The 15,236-nt window shown below is 55.0% G+C and overlaps 7 protein-coding genes across 7 annotated transcripts; 3 read left to right on the top strand and 4 right to left on the bottom strand.

Moving 5' to 3' along the window:
• Positions 1-1,029: 1,029 nt before the first annotated feature.
• Positions 1,030-2,652, bottom strand: CMQ_3870 (tryptophanyl-tRNA synthetase; the record flags this gene model as incomplete). The annotated part of the gene is made up of 5 exons (XM_014319808.1): positions 1,030-1,434; positions 1,484-1,650; positions 1,717-1,859; positions 1,943-2,440; positions 2,525-2,652. The coding sequence occupies 5 exons, from the start codon at positions 2,650-2,652 to the stop codon at positions 1,030-1,032; spliced, it is 1,341 nt and encodes a 446-aa protein (XP_014175283.1).
• Positions 2,653-3,065: 413 nt separating this feature from the next.
• CMQ_3813 (u3 small nucleolar ribonucleoprotein) lies at positions 3,066-4,250 on the bottom strand (the record flags this gene model as incomplete). The annotated part of the gene is made up of 1 exon (XM_014319751.1): positions 3,066-4,250. One exon carries the CDS (start codon positions 4,248-4,250, stop codon positions 3,066-3,068), a length of 1,185 nt encoding a protein of 394 aa, XP_014175226.1.
• A 553-nt stretch (positions 4,251-4,803) lies between these two features.
• CMQ_3783 (endosomal integral membrane protein) lies at positions 4,804-6,812 on the top strand (the record flags this gene model as incomplete). The annotated part of the gene is made up of 2 exons (XM_014319721.1): positions 4,804-6,682; positions 6,745-6,812. The coding sequence occupies 2 exons, from the start codon at positions 4,804-4,806 to the stop codon at positions 6,810-6,812; spliced, it is 1,947 nt and encodes a 648-aa protein (XP_014175196.1).
• A 459-nt stretch (positions 6,813-7,271) lies between these two features.
• On the bottom strand, positions 7,272-8,844 carry CMQ_4229 (mRNA cleavage factor complex 2 protein; the record flags this gene model as incomplete). The annotated part of the gene is made up of 3 exons (XM_014320167.1): positions 7,272-7,531; positions 7,595-8,744; positions 8,809-8,844. The coding sequence occupies 3 exons, from the start codon at positions 8,842-8,844 to the stop codon at positions 7,272-7,274; spliced, it is 1,446 nt and encodes a 481-aa protein (XP_014175642.1).
• A 640-nt stretch (positions 8,845-9,484) lies between these two features.
• Positions 9,485-10,081, top strand: CMQ_3387 (stress response RCI peptide; the record flags this gene model as incomplete). The annotated part of the gene is made up of 3 exons (XM_014319325.1): positions 9,485-9,542; positions 9,610-9,765; positions 9,822-10,081. 3 exons carry the CDS (start codon positions 9,485-9,487, stop codon positions 10,079-10,081), a joined length of 474 nt encoding a protein of 157 aa, XP_014174800.1.
• Positions 10,082-10,467: 386 nt separating this feature from the next.
• CMQ_4037 (uncharacterized protein) lies at positions 10,468-12,099 on the bottom strand (the record flags this gene model as incomplete). The annotated part of the gene is made up of 3 exons (XM_014319975.1): positions 10,468-11,335; positions 11,748-11,765; positions 11,828-12,099. 3 exons carry the CDS (start codon positions 12,097-12,099, stop codon positions 10,468-10,470), a joined length of 1,158 nt encoding a protein of 385 aa, XP_014175450.1.
• Positions 12,100-13,551: 1,452 nt separating this feature from the next.
• Positions 13,552-14,847, top strand: CMQ_3938 (arginine metabolism regulation protein 3; the record flags this gene model as incomplete). Its single annotated transcript, XM_014319876.1, has 2 exons — positions 13,552-13,616; positions 13,683-14,847. The coding sequence occupies 2 exons, from the start codon at positions 13,552-13,554 to the stop codon at positions 14,845-14,847; spliced, it is 1,230 nt and encodes a 409-aa protein (XP_014175351.1).
• Positions 14,848-15,236: the final 389 nt, after the last annotated feature.

Below are 15,236 nucleotides of genomic sequence, written 5' to 3'. Positions count from 1 at the left end.
ATTACAATAACTACACAATAGGCCTTTGTCGACATTAAATATGGTTTAGGCTTCTTGGGACGTCGTATAGTTTTAGGTAACAACACAAACTTGTGAAAGAAATTCTTGGGATGTCCAGGAAAGGATTTAGTAGAAGGGGTAGAATGTACAGAAAATATATTGCGCGAAGCACGTTGCTAAAGAGACTCCAAAGCGGAGTTTTATGGACATGGTTAGCAAATTTGAATAATACCGACCTGGCCATCAAAGGTTATGAAGTAGAAGAACAAGGCCAATCAAGTCAGGAAGTTCATTTGGCGTAGGCTACCATTAATTCTGCAATCAGATGTATCCGGGATGATGGTACTTCGTCTTCGGACAAGAAAACAGCAGTAGGAACTTGTGTGCCAGCATGGGAATGACGAGATAGATTCAAAGGTAAGGTACACACAGCGCAAACATTCTATGTTATCCCTGGTAATTGTCTTCACGAATTCAGATGAAGACCTCCAGGCTATTTCATATAACCGTTCGGAGCCATGACACAAGAATACAGAAGCTGTAAAGACGTTTCCAGTTCGGCTTAAGCGACATCAGTCACACACACTTTGTGATCGGGCAGGGTAGTGATGCTGCACAAGTAATTACCTTGGATCAATGAAACGGGTTATAGCCCAGAGTTCAGTCTATGGCACCGGCTACAAAAATAAAATGTGCCCAAGCAGTGTCGGGCTGTAGACAATGAAAACCGTAGTCTTTAGCTAACACGGTCTCGCTGTAAAGTACAGCATCGATAGACAGACACCTTGTCATCGAAGTCCAATAGCCATTCTATTTTTTCCTGATACGCTTGTTCGATCGCTAGCTTGGCAGCATGTGTATGTTCTGGCCACTATATGATATAAGTCATGCACTTGTCCAGCAACGGCCTTGATGGAGTGACTGCAAGTATGGGCGGAGCTTTGACTACAGAGCGACAGCAATTTTGGTACCACAATATTTGATTCTTTTATGATGGGACTTGTGATGAGGCTGGAGATCCACTTCGTCCTACTGCTCCTTTGTCCTGTCTGGCAGGACCGTCTCGCCCTTGCCCTTTGCCTTCCCTTTGGCTGCCGGCTCTGGCTTCGGCACCGGTTTCGGGTTCGGGTTTCCACCCCACACGAGCTTCCGTGGTGTCATATACGATTTCAACACCTCGTCCGTCACGAGCTTTCTCTGCTCCTGGAACTCCTCCACGTACTTCTGCAGAGTTTCGATGGCCAGCTTCTTGAGTTCGCCCGTCAACAACTCACCCTTCTTGTAATCTTCATAGACTTTGGCGAGCTTCTCATCATCCTCCTCAAAGTAGGTCAGGTAGATATATGCCACATCCACATCGGGGTTGCCGCCCTTCTCGCGATGCTCCTCGAGAGTGGCCTGTCCGCCACTGAATGCATACTTGTTGATTTTTGTCTGTCTAATTAGCATCGGTTCGGATTTCTTCTTTCTGGACTTTACGCACCTTGATCTGCTTGGCAGTGTCCGTCATGAAGATGGCAGAATTGGGGTTCGACGACGACATCTTGCCGCCAGCACCTTGCAGGGCAGTGAGGAACTTGGAGTGAATGAGTGCCGGTTTTGGCGACGGGTACCGCATGCGGTGAGTGTTATCGCGAAGGAGACGGAAATCTGGATGCATGTCAGAGAATGTAGAAACTTGACGTCCTCATCGTCAGGGGTAGGCTTTGAACTTACACGGGTCCTGGTCGATGCCCATGGGAATCAGACATTGCCAGCTGGCAACCTCCTTTGAGCGCTCGGCTGCCGGGACATCTGACCAGAGCTCTGGATAGGAAGTAGCGAATGCTGCAACGCATTGGACCGAGGGGAAGAAGATCCTGCCAGTATTGGTGCTGATGTTGTGTCAGCAGGACGCCATACAGAAAGGAACAGGGATTTGCCCGGAATGGCAGCAACACACCTTTCGTTGAATCCGAACGCGCCGCGGACTTGGTTGAAGGTGACCAGCCGCGAGAACTCCCAGGCGTTCATCAGGAAGTGACCTCCCACATACTGCAGGTCGCTGAAGATGAACGTCTTCTTGATGTCGAAGCCGAGGGCGATAATGTCCCGCGCATTGTCGAGACCGAACTGCAGCGTGTCTTCAAAGGCCAAGCCGTCCCGGAAGAGGGCCTTCTCGTCATCCGTCAACATGAAGACGAGTGGTACGTCGAAGACGTCCTGCAGCCACTTGGTGAACTGCAGCGGGATCGTGTGGCCCAGGTGCAGGCTGCCCGAGCTGGGGCCACGACCGGTGTACAGGAAGAACGGCTCGCCGCGCTCATACCGGGTCAGGATGCGGTCAAAGTCACGATGGCTGAAGAAGAGGCCGCGCCGCAGCCAGCGATGCGGCTTGTGTCCGGTGACCCTTTCGAAGCGCTCGAGGAGGGCCTCGTCGACCAGGCTTGTGCTCCACTTTCTGCAGTACAAAGGAGACAGCCGGGTCAGCGATCGAGCATAGGCCTGGCTGGAAGCCAAACACGCCGTTTTCTGTCAGACATACTTGCTAATGGCCTCGTAGTTGATTGCGACAACCTCGCCGTTTGCGCCTACGCCGCCCTGCACCGACCAGGGATTGATGTCCTGCTCTTGGTCGGCCGTGGCCGCCGCTGGCGGAGTGTCTGTCGCCATTTTTGCCGGTTCGTTGGAGAAGAAGAAGTTTGACAAACGGGCAGACAAGATGCGGTTGCACAGTTGGAAGTCGAGCTATCGAGTCGCGCCTGCAAAAAACGGGCAGTTAAAGAGGGGTCCTTCCAGAGGATAGCGGGGCGTCAGTTTCGATATAGCAAGGGCGAAGCTAATGGTCACGTGGTGCTGAAAGCACTGCTTTGAAGTTCCAGTTTTCCCCTACTGGATGCCGTGAATAGTTAGATGCTTCAGACGTTAAAGATACAGACATATAATGCAAAAAACTGGTATTTTTGATTTCCCTTTTCTATCACTCCGTTCCCAGAATCATACAATGAAATAAACACAGGCCAAATACCGTTGAGCCCGTAACAAGCACAACATGGATGTCCGCAAAGCAGGTCCTTCGAGAAACCTCATTTCTTCTTGCCCCGGTCGCGACGCCCCATGTCCTGTAGCCTGAGGCGCTTCTGGAAGCGCTCACCAATGACACCGCTGCTGGCAGCGCCGCTGCCCCGGGGCCCATCAGTCGTGTCAATGCCTCTCTTGCGGCTCTTCTCCAGCAGCGCCCGTGTGCCGGTGGCACCACTGCTGCTCTTGCGCTGCGTGAGACGGTTGATGCGGTCGACACCCTCGCCGAGCCCGCGCCAATCCTCGCCGCCAAACGACATGGGCCCGCTGCCCTCGGCCTTGGCCCGCTTGGCGCGGTCTTTCTTGCCCACGGCCGGCAGACGGACAAAGTTGCGCTCCTCGTAATCGCGACGCTCGTCCTCGCGCTGGCGCTCGGTCGACGTCTTCATGTGCCGGCCGTGACCGGCGATGTTGGTGCCGATGCTGGGCTGGGCAATCGGGGCAGTCGAGAACTCATCGGCAATGAACTCGTCCATCGTGGCCGACTTCAGCGGCCTGCGCTCGGCACGATCCTTTCTCCCTGTCGTCGGCATCATCGTGGGCGCAATCTTGGGCGGCCGGTACACTCCACCGCCAGCGGCCGCGTCTGCCGTGGCCTTGGAGTCTGGCGCTGCCGTGGCCGCAGCCAAGCCAGAAGTAGGGCGCACAAAGGCCGCTCGGTTCGGACGGCTTGTCGCTACCTCTTCCTCGTTGAAAGCCCCGACATCAGAATCGGCCGCTTCCTTCTCTTCGTCGCTGCCTTCAGAGGCATCGTCTTCGTCTGACTTGTCATCGCTTCCAGCGGCAGCAGCGGCGGCCTCCTTGGCCTTTGTCGCTCGCTCGGACGCCTCCGCTGCTCGAAGCGCTTTCTCGATCTGGTAGCGAAGCTTGTCTTCCAGCGGACGGACGCCTTTCTCGAGGTAGAGCCGTAGTTCGACCAGCTTTTTCACGGCTGATTGGCCGAGATTCGAGTTCTCCAGGCTGAGGTCGGCCTCTTTCTCCGTCCCGGCAGAAGCGCTTTTCAGTCGCAGCAGTATCAAAAAAACCATGTGCTCCAGGTAGCTCAGCAGCAACTCGTTCTTCACATCGAGTAGCGAGAGGCCTTCCGCCGGCGGCGCGAGACCGGATAGTTTTTTGCTTGTTTCCGAGACGGATTCGATGGACTGCTTTATGGAATCAAAGATCTCCGGGACGGTCGCTGGAGAGGCCATGTTGGCAGTTGCGTTTGAGGTTCTGGGCACCGCCTGGTTGGCATATGGTGATGAAATTTGAAGCCGGGTTATCTAGAACTTTTTTTTTCAGATAAAAACCAGTGGAGACGATGTTTTCTTAGCGGCGTGGGTGCTCGTGTAGCGATGACGCGCCCCTTGGTTCCGACACGATGACTAAGCAGAAATACCCCTGTCAACCCGCATTCGAACTGCATCTCTGGCATCAGCATTCTGGCGATCCTTTGTTCAATAGCCAGCCACACGGTACGCCTGCGAACCATCCAAACACACTGCGATACCGGTGCTTGTAAGCAGACACATATTGCGGCCTTGTGCCTGTTATAGCGCATGACAATTTTGGCATTCAGAGCTATCGACAATTCCATCAGCAAGTAGAGCTTCGAGCTCATCCCGATTTGACGGCGAGGAAACACAGAAGTTGTGAGTATCCCGGACTTGCGGTGCTGCCAGGAAATGGGAGTGAGATTTCTCATCCGTATGAAATGCGATTCTGACGAGTACGGGCGGGTCATCAGAGGCGACAGACACCACGATGTTGCCACGAGATCTGTCGCCGTCGAGCGCGGCGGCGCTGGTAGCCTCCCTCCTCATCCTGCCACAGACGGTGTCGGCATTTTATCTTCCGGGCGTGGCGCCGACGTCGTACCGACCTGGCGATACGGTTCCCCTCTACGTGAACACGATACAGCCGATCGCTGCCCCGCAAGATGCGCGGCTGCACTCGATCGTGTCCTACGACTACTACCTGTCGCAGCTCCAATTCTGCCGGCCAGAAGGTGGCCCCAAGCACGTGGGCGAGAGCTTGGGCAGCATCATCTTTGGCGACCGCATCATGACATCGCCGTTCGAGCTCAAGATGGGCGTCAACGAGAAGTGCAAGCCGCTGTGCGCGACGACGTACGAGAAGGACTCGGCCGAGTTCATCAACAATCTGATCGAGGAGGGCTACAGTCTGAACTGGCTCGTGGACGGGCTTCCGGCGGGCCAGGAGATCGTCGACGAAGTGACAGACACGGAGTTTTACAGCCCCGGCTTCCTCATCGGGCAGGACGGCGGCGACAATACGATCGCCTTCAACAACCACTACGACATCATCGTGGAGTATCACGAGGTCAGCGGCAACCCGGACCAGCTGCGGGTGGTGGGCGTGCTTGTGCAGCCCAGCTCGCTGGACTATGCGGACACTAACTCGGTGGACTGCGCGCTGGAGCACCGGCCGCTCGTGCTGGCGACCGGGGCCGGCAGCCAGACAAAGGTGCAGTACACGTACTCGACGTACTGGACGCCGTCCAAGACGGCGTGGGCAACGCGCTGGGACAAGTACCTGCACGTCATCGACCCCAAGATCCACTGGTTCTCGCTCATCAACTCGGCCGTCATCGTCGTGTTCCTCGTCCTGACGGTCACGTCCGTGCTGGTGCGCACGCTGAGGAAGGATATCGCCCGCTACAACCGGCTGGACCAGATCAACCTGGACGATCTTTCGGGCAGCGGCGGATTCGACGACGGCGTGCAGGAGGACTCGGGCTGGAAGCTGGTGCATGGCGATGTGTTCCGCACGCCGGCGCGGCCGCTGCTGCTTTCCGTCTTCCTCGGCAACGGCGCCCAGCTCTTTGTCATGACTGGCTTCACCATCCTCTTTGCCCTGATGGGCTTCCTCTCGCCGTCGAACCGCGGGTCGTTGGGCACGATCATGATCCTGCTGTACACCGTGCTCGGATTTGTCGGGGGCTACTCGTCTGCACGCGTCTACAAGTCTTTTGGCGGCGAGCAGTGGAAGCTCAACATCGGGCTCACGCCGCTGCTCGTGCCCGGCTTCGTCTTTTGCATCTTCTTCCTGCTGAACCTCTTTCTCTGGGCGAAGCAGTCTTCGGGCGCCGTGCCCTTCACCACCATGCTGGTGATCATCAGCATCTGGTTTGTCATCTCCGTGCCCCTGTCCTTTGCTGGCTCGTGGCTCGGCTTCCGCTCGGCAGCTATTGAGGCCCCGGTGCACACGAACCAGATTCCGCGACAGATTCCTCCCACGACGACGTACCTGAAGCCTATCCCGAGCATGCTCCTGGTCGGCATCCTGCCGTTTGGCGCCATCTTTGTGGAGCTCTACTTCATCATGAGCAGCATCTGGTTTAGCAAGATTTACTACATGTTCGGCTTCCTCTTCCTGTGCTACGGCCTGATGATCATCACATGTGCGGCCGTCACCGTTCTCATGGTGTACTTCTTGCTCTGCGCCGAGAACTACCACTGGCAGTGGCGGTCATTCTTGGCTGCAGGCACGACGTCTGTGTACATCTTTGCCAACGCCATCATCTATTGGGTTAGTAAGCTGAGCCTCAGTAATATGTCGGGAAGTGTGCTCTACGTCGGCTACACGCTCCTGATCAGCTTTCTATTTTTCGTCCTGGCCGGTATGTCTGTTCCCTCCAAACGTTTGCACTGCCGAGCTCGTTCCACTGACACTCTCGAATAGGATCGATCGGCTTCTTCTCCAGCTGGTGGTTTACCCGGCGCATTTACTCGAGCATCAAGGTGGATTAAGAGACAGCATGCTGGTCGGGCGGCCGTCCACTGAAGTGCAGTCACGACGATGCTCCTGACCACTCGCCATCCACGTGTAGTGCCCAGCAAACAACAGCCATGTACAACAACTCACGTTCTCACGAATTACATCAAATGGAAGGGGGAGGGGGAGGTCGCTTACGCTGACGGAAAAGTAGCATTACGAATACACAGACGAATGTGCCACAGAGCAGGAAGTAATTAGCGACAAGGGAGCCTAAGGGCGCTAAGTAGCCTAAAAAAGAAGCATCAATTGGGATGGTATTGGAGCATCGATTTCCTCCTTTTGGTCCGCTTATATCTTCTGCTTTCCGGTTTCGCGTGTTCTATCTAGCTCTCCGGGGCTTTTTTTTTTACTCTTCAGGAATCACTTGTACATATATGAATAACCCATTTGACTGCTTCGTCAACTCCAGACTCCAGTTTGCAACGGGCTCTTCAGCCCACAAGGTTGATGTATGGCTCAGGCCAGCGGCCAAGCACGAGAGGTCGATCGCCCAGTCGGCCGCTCACAGGGGCCAATATGCGCATCTTTCGCCGGTCCGCCTCCACGTCGGCAACGTAGACAAAGCCCAGTACGGCCGCGTGCTGGACCACGTCGGGCGGGTCGTGATTTGACGCGTTCATGACGGACAGCGTCCAGTGCATGAGGGCGTTGGAGGCTTCGACCTTTTCAAGCCGCGAGTCGGCCGATCCGGCTGCACGTTCTGGTTAGCAGGCGTCTGTGATGATGGAAGAGCGGGGGAGGAGGCGTTACATACCATCCGGGAGGCGGTAGACGGTCAGCGCGTCAAAGTCGACCAGCTGCGTGTACGGATCCAGCGTGCGCTTGGCGTCGCCAAAAAAGTACTCGCGGATGCAGGCCTCGTGCTGCTGCTGCTGCAGGCTGTTTGTGCGCGCGACCACGCCGTCAGATGCGTCGAGCTGGATGACCTGAACGGGCTCGCCAAACGTGGTGGTCTCGCGGGCGAGACGTTGAGCGAGGCCAAAGTAGAGCTGGGCGTCGGCGCCAAGGACGACGACGCGGTTGACCGAGAACTCGTCGACGATATGTGCGAGCAGGTCGATGTCGGCGTTGACGTTGCCGGCTTCGGCTTCAGCGGCCGGCGTGTCGATCAAGAGGCCACCGGCGTGCACGGCCGGGTCGTCGGACATGCGGGCTGTCACGGCGCCGGCGAGACGCGTAACCAGATCCCGGTAGAGCGTTGGCGCGTCGGCCGGCCGCGCATAGCCAAAACCAAACACGAGTGGCAGCTTGACCGGCACGGCGCTGGGTCCACTGCTCGGCGCGCCGCCCCAGCCGCCGCCGCCCTCGGTCTCGAGGTCCATCAGCGTGCCAAACACGGCCGCGCTGAGCGTTCCTGGCAGGCTTAGCAGGCCGTCGCGCGGGTCCGCGTTCACCACACAAGGCTGCTGCTGCTGGTGCTGTGGTTCCGACGAGCTGCTGCCGGCACCTCCCATCTTGGTGGCCCATGCCGCCAGCGTGCGCACGAGGCTCGTCCGGCCAGTCTGTGGGCCGCCGCAGACGAGTACTCGGGGCCCCGCTGGCCCGCCCGTTGGCCGAGCAGACGATCCCGGCGGCGGCACAGCTGCACGCTCGGCTGCCAGAAGCATGTGCAGGTTCAGGTACGAGACGACTGGCGGCGGAGTCGTGGCAGACTGGCCGCTGCTGCCGACCGTCGCCACCGACTCGCGGTCACACGTGCCGTCAACCTCCAGCTCACAGCCGTGCCAGGTCAACAGTTTGGACTGCGTGCGGGCAAAGCTGTACGGCTGGTTCGAGGCCAACTCCGTTCCGTCGCGTTCGGCCGTGCCGGAGAGGAGCCGGATCCGCACTGCTGGCTGGGACACGGCAAAACGCCATTCCGACAGTGGCGTGAGCTTGACAATGCGCTTCGATGACGCCGGGGCCTGGCAGAGCTGTCAGAATGCATCCCTGCCATGGAGTATCATAACAGAAACACTGTCCGCTTACCTGGACAGGGATCTGTCCCAAGCCGGGAATAGACATGGCAGTCAGGGATTCGGCATAGAGAACAGACGTGTGCTAAGCAGTGCTGGTCCCGTATATTCGCCTGCTCAAACAGTACGAGTACGGCTTCGATTTGTGGAATGGCTGCAGCCAGATGCCGGTCTTGGGATGCAAGCTCGTTATTGGCTATGGGAAAGCTTCCAGGCTTGATCCCAAAACGGGCCAAGTGGCATATGCATGTGACTGGTATCGAGAATCTCGTTACGTGCATAAATATGTGCATAGTGCATGAACTTGCCCAGCCCGGCCGGCGCCGCTACTCTGCAGCGAGAATTAAGCAGTGGGCTGTGCTGATGACGGCGCAGCGTTAGCGGCCTTCTCCGCCAGGAAAGAACAAAAAGGCCGCTGCCAGCATTTTCTACTACACGGCGTGACTGCCTATTATTTGGCTGCTGCCTCCGCACTAACGGCCCTCTAGCGCCTTCCAGCAGTGGCTTATCATGCATATTTTATGACGCAGCCAGCCTCATTCCGCCCCTGTTTAGAAGTTCAACCCAGTCGTCGTAATATCTAAATTCAGACGAGATCTTCCCTCTTTTCGGCCTCCAGCCCGAACAACCCAACTATCGAGACGCCCGTCACCAATCTGTCATTCGACCCGAGACAACATCCAACCACAATGTGCTCCTGCGACTTCTTTCTCGGCATGCTAGCACTGCTGTTTCCCCCACTTCCTGGTGAGTTGAATCCCACGATCACGGAGGCCGCTCGCGATCTGCCTGCGCAATGCTAACAATCCCTCAGTGTGGGTCAAGCGCGGCATCTGCTCGGCCGACTCCATCATCAACATCCTCCTCTGCCTGCTCGGATACGTGAGTCTCTCTCTCTCTCTCTCTCCCTGTTCGGCCCGCGTGTTCTGGCTACTAACTCGGCATAGCTCCCGGGCCTGGTTCATGCTTGGTACATCATCGTCAAATACCCCGAACCCGAGTTCGCATACGATGGCCTGTCTCAAGATGCAGAAGGCTCTATCCAAAACCGTCGCTTCACCTACATCGTCGTCCAGCCTTCCGGCGGCCGCCCGCAGCCACAACCACAGACGGCTGCGCCCGAGATCCAGAGCAACATGAACTACGGAACGACAGCCCCGGCTGCTGCCTCTTCCTCCTCCGCACAACAGCCCAGAAACGATGCCGGCGAGGGTGGCAGCAACGGGCCGCCGCCGAGCTACGCTCAAGCTGTATCGAGCGACAACAAGATCCAGAACCACGACTAAAGCTGTGATTGAAAGGAAGAAAGAGAAAACGGGGGTGGGGGGGGGGGGTTTGGCAGGCTCGGACAATGCCACAAGCTGTTTACTATCCGCATGGAACTGTAGATGCTTTTTCTTTTAGCTTGGGTTTGGACATCCTACGTTGTCCACAAGAACGATTCTGCTCTGTCATACGCGATGCAATACCGACCAGGCATATTTTGTTTTGATTGTATGATCAGGTTCATTTTTTCAGGTTGTTTTTAATTTTGATAGCTTTTGAATACCGCACATGGATTAAGCGCAGCAAGCCTACCCATTGCGGCACATGAAGCCTTGTATAGGCATGTGTGGTAAGACTGCCTTCTCCAATATCGCCTGATAACCTCCTTAGAGTCCTTGAGAGCCTATCAGTCCTTTTCCTCATCAGCCATCTTCTGGACTGCCTCATCTTCGGCATCAGGGTTGTCAACGGACGGAGCCTCTCGGTCATTCTCTCTAGGTTCCTTCCACTCCATCATCAGCTCTTGCGGCAGAAACGTGTAAAATGATGGATGCACATCCTTAACCGTCGAGATGAAGTTCAGATCACAGTTGAGCTCGTGAACAACAACGCGAAGCTTCGTGCCTGGACACAGAAGCGCCATTAGTTCGCGGTCCAGGAAGAAAGCTTCGTTCCCACGACCAGCAAGCTCCACCGCAGATGGCCGGGGCTGGTTTGCATAGCCTTCATCAATGTTGTGATGTTTGGCCACAACAACACCGGCAGGCAAGATCGGACATCGAGGCGAGCCTGCAGCAGAGTAGCGCTGAACCGTCTCGTCGGATGGTAAGACTAAGCCAGATATTTCAAGATCTATCTCGCGTGTTGTAAGAATATGGATGCTTTTGACATCCTTGGACATCTCGATGGTCTTATTCCCCGCCAGCCGCGGCTGCAGCGCTACAGTAGTCTGAAAAATGGCCTCGGCGTCGCAGTCCTTGGGAACCTTGTCCAAAGGGTCTAGGCCATCGTTGAAGGCTTTGTGAGTCGGCTCGTTGTAAAAGAGCTTGACGCAAGCGATGTTGAACTGGCCCGGCATGGCAGTCTGTGCGTAGCGGCAACTCATCAACTCGGTCTTGGCCCTGTCACAAACGACCCTTGCCTGTCTGACATCGGTTTCATATTCTGGACAGACGTCGTGAATCTGGATATACCGCAAAAAGTTGTCGACAACATCAACACCCATCAGCAGGCGTTCCTCACTGCAGCTTGCTAAATCGCGAAGCTCTACAGACCTGTTTTACCTGTCAGAATCGTGCGCATCATCTCTAGTTACTTAGAGCCCGTAAAGGCGAGATCTCACAGAAATCCAGACACAACACTGGTAAAATCAACCGTCCACATATAATCGTTCCCAGAAGCATAGTACTTGGAATTTTTGCTCGCCGTCTGTGGAATGACATCAGTTGCTGTCATCGTTCGAATATCTTCGCTTGTCAACCCGTCGGTGTCATGGATACCAGCCGTGGTATTGAACTGTCGGGGCTGACAATCGATGCCGCCCAGAGACAGATATCGGTTGAACAGAAGCGCTCTTTCATTGTTCATACGACGGCGGGCCCGGTATCGTTGAGTGCAAGTCTCGATGCGTCTACTTTGCATCCGCCGTCAGGTTGAGCACACAGGCAACCTTCCGGCAGGACTTACCTATCAAATGACACGGAGCTAGGAACAGGGTCAGCACCAAGACCTGCTTCCAGATAGAATATAATGGGTGCAACACGTACGGGTGGTACAGTTCTGACTCCTCCTTAAACTCATCTGGAGCCAGTGGTGGCTCGGCATAATATTCTCCAAGGGGGTCAGTACACGAGAACTTTGCGCCGGGGTCCACAGCCACGATCGTGACCATCGGAAATTTTAGCCAACCTTCAAAACCCGTCCCCCTGTTCTTTGGCAGTGCTGTAGGACCGCGGGCTGCAAGGCTTTTGGATTGTTTCTTCTTGGGCGCTTGGCAACCCGTCTGCAACTGAACTCCGCCTCCGAGAGTGTCCGACATGTTGATTGCAATATCAGAGGTTCGGCCGCGGGGAAATAGGCGCAACGCAGGGAAGCCTGAGGCGGCGCATGAAAAGTGGTTGGTGAACCAAATAATATGACCAGGATTGATTATGCGGCAGGGGTTAGAAATTGGGAAGCCGACGGTCAGAGTGGCTTGGTAAACGTGCAAAGGAAGGTGCGGTGAATCAGTTACCGGATTAGGAAACTACGAAGAACATGTTACAACTCAGTCGTGAGAAACAGAACTGATACAAATGTCACATTGACGGTTGCTTGCCGCACCGCATAAGTTGAGTGCCGGCGTTTGTGTATCTCCTTTGGTATACGGGGTATTACGGAGTAAGACACATGGCACGATATTCGAACCCAGTTGGTCCTCGTCATCAATGCCGGTATAACGGTGAACACGAAAGCTTTGGATGCGACCCAGTCACACGCACAAGTCACAAAGGGCGCCAGCAGGATGCTATCGTTGCGCCGGGTCAGATTGTCGAACAGAAAGGCTTCCAAATGACATCATCTAACGTCAGACAGCGGGTGAATCGACAATGATAAAATCTTGGCTGCCCAATTCTACGTCGTATCCAGGGCGATGCGGCGCCTGTACTTCGTAGAACGGAAGAAATCACATAGAATGACACGGTCGGAAAGTGGCAATAGGCAGCACACGGTAAATACGGAGGCGCAAGGCAATGCGATGTGGCAGGTTGCACCGTTCTCGTGCACAATCTCTGATAAAGGCTGTCACCGCCATGAGCTGCTATCACACCCTTACTTGCAAACTATGGCGCCGCGGCCCGGCTGATCTCGGATGGTGGCGGTGGCTCGATGGAAGGAGGGCGGAGGAAGAAGAAAAAAGCGAAAAAAAAAGAAAAGGAATAAGGTAAGATCATAGGAGCTGAGGCTGTTGGGCTATGCCGCCACAGCCGAAATTGGGAGGGACTAAAGTGGCGAAGCAAAAAGCCCAGCGGGCGCCTTGCGGTGTGGGGCACTTTAATTGGCTGGAGTATCTAGTGAAGAGAAGGCAGGCACTGCGTATATGCTGTACAGTGCGTTCTCTGGACACAAAGCAGACCTGCAACATTTCGCGCCTTCATGACACGAAACTTGTGAAGGCTCTCATCCACAAAAGGAGGAAGCACATAATACCCAAGCCTTCTTCCGTCTCCGTCAAACAACGCAACTCCTTTCTTCCATGCGCCTGCCTTATAAGTCGCACAGCACCGAGCTCCCATCCATGTCTCTGTTAGGCGCCATTCTTCTCTCTCCCTTAGATTCCCCTGCGATGCTTGGTTGAACACGCTCGGCCTCTTTCTCAACAAACCATACTTCGAATATACCGATATACCACCCTGACACTCTAGAAACATACTGGCCTGTCGCTGTGGTCTCCTGCCGGCCAACACTAGCTACCAAGATATCTTGTCCTCGTCCCAGCAGTCACGGAACAATGGCGTCTAGGGGATTTCCGAGTCGGGAGGACTTGGTCGACTTTACACAGGCAGTTGCTGGGCAGTAAGTTCATCTAGCAAAACGGTCACTTGCGCATCACTTGCCTCGGTCACCAGGCTAACTGTTTAGTGCCGGTGCTTTATGCGACACGGACGGCTTTTTTTTTATCAAGCCATGTACTCAGCCGGAGATCGACTTTTACGAGACGGCTCGCGCCCACCATCCCGAGTTTACCGACCTGATGCCACTTTACGTAGGCTCTTTGATGCTCAACCAGGCATCTGATGTCGCTTCCGAGATCACCCACGAGCTTCCAGCCATCCTTGATCCCAGCAATCTGCAGGCTCAGAAGGTCTTGGCCGAATTGCAGCAGCCACTCGGCGCATCCAACCCTGATATTCAAGCTTCAGCTTCGGCGTCGATGACTTCTGCCTCCAACGATGGCGAGAGCTGGACCCCCCGAGGTGGTCAATGCATCCTTACCGATCGCGGTGTTGTCCTGGAGAATGTGACCTACGGCTACCAGAAGCCCAACGTGCTGGATGTAAAGCTGGGTCAGAGGCTCTGGGCTGATGATGCACCACGTCAGAAGCGCGTGCGCATGGACGAAGTGCGGGCTACTACGACCCACGATAAGATGGGCTTTCGGATATCTGGCATGCGCGTCTTTCAAGGCTCTGCCGGCGCTTCTGAACCGGAGGGCTCGGACTACAAGATCTACAGCAAGGACTTTGGCCGCTACGATGTGAACGACGACAATGTCGTCGACGCATTTCGCAAATTCATCTTCAACAAAGCCGCCGGCATCGACGAAGACCTCGGCCGGGCTGTGGCGAACGTTTTCAAGCAAGACTTGGAGCGCGTTCGTAGGGTGATGGAGAAAGAGCGCACCCGCATATACTCATCATCCCTCCTGTTTGTCTTCGAGGGCGACGGCGCAGCTCTGCGTCAGGCTATCGCTGCCAACGAGGAAGCGTCTGCAGGAACATCGAGCTCAAGCTCCCGGCGTGAAGACCGCCGAAAGGAAGACGGCAAACCCGGCGACAGGTCCGCAAGCAGGACAGACAGCGGTATTGTAATCGCGTACGACGACCTAGAAATCGATATCGAAAGCAATATTGCCCTTGATGACGACGACGACGAAGAAGAAGAACCAACGCCACCTGCTATTTGTGGCCTTCGCCTGATCGACTTTGCCCACGCCCAGTTTTGTCCGGAGGAGGATAGGCCAGACGAGAACGTTCTGGTAGGGGTTCGAAACTTGATACGCATATTTGACGAACTATCAAAGTGAACCTCGGCACTCAACAGGCATACATAAAAGTTCGGAACTACACGACTAAAGTGGGATTATGACAATGGCGTTTTCGTATGTATAGTATCAGGTATGGGCGAGCCGTCTTATGAAACTACTTTCTTCGTTATACACCGATTTGGATGGCAGGTCGACGCTGAAAAGGTATGAGCCTTTTTCCTTATTTCGCGTCTCCATCTATCTCATTACGTTTTCCTTTCATATCTGCTTGTTTTTAATGTTCAAAGTTATCACTTTTCCTTCAATATACCTCTCCATGAGCTTAGATATGATATAGCGCTGCATATGAGGATCTAAACACGAAGACATGACTCTTATTTGGCAGTTGATTTTTGCACTAAAATGCCATCAACCTGCCTCACCAGATC

Source organism: Grosmannia clavigera (genome assembly GCF_000143105.1).
Source record: "Grosmannia clavigera kw1407 unplaced genomic scaffold GCSC_113, whole genome shotgun sequence".
NCBI lineage: Eukaryota > Fungi > Ascomycota > Sordariomycetes > Ophiostomatales > Ophiostomataceae > Leptographium > Leptographium clavigerum.
The sequence above is the reverse complement of the archived record's forward strand: the minus strand, read 5'-3'. Positions and strand labels throughout refer to the sequence as shown.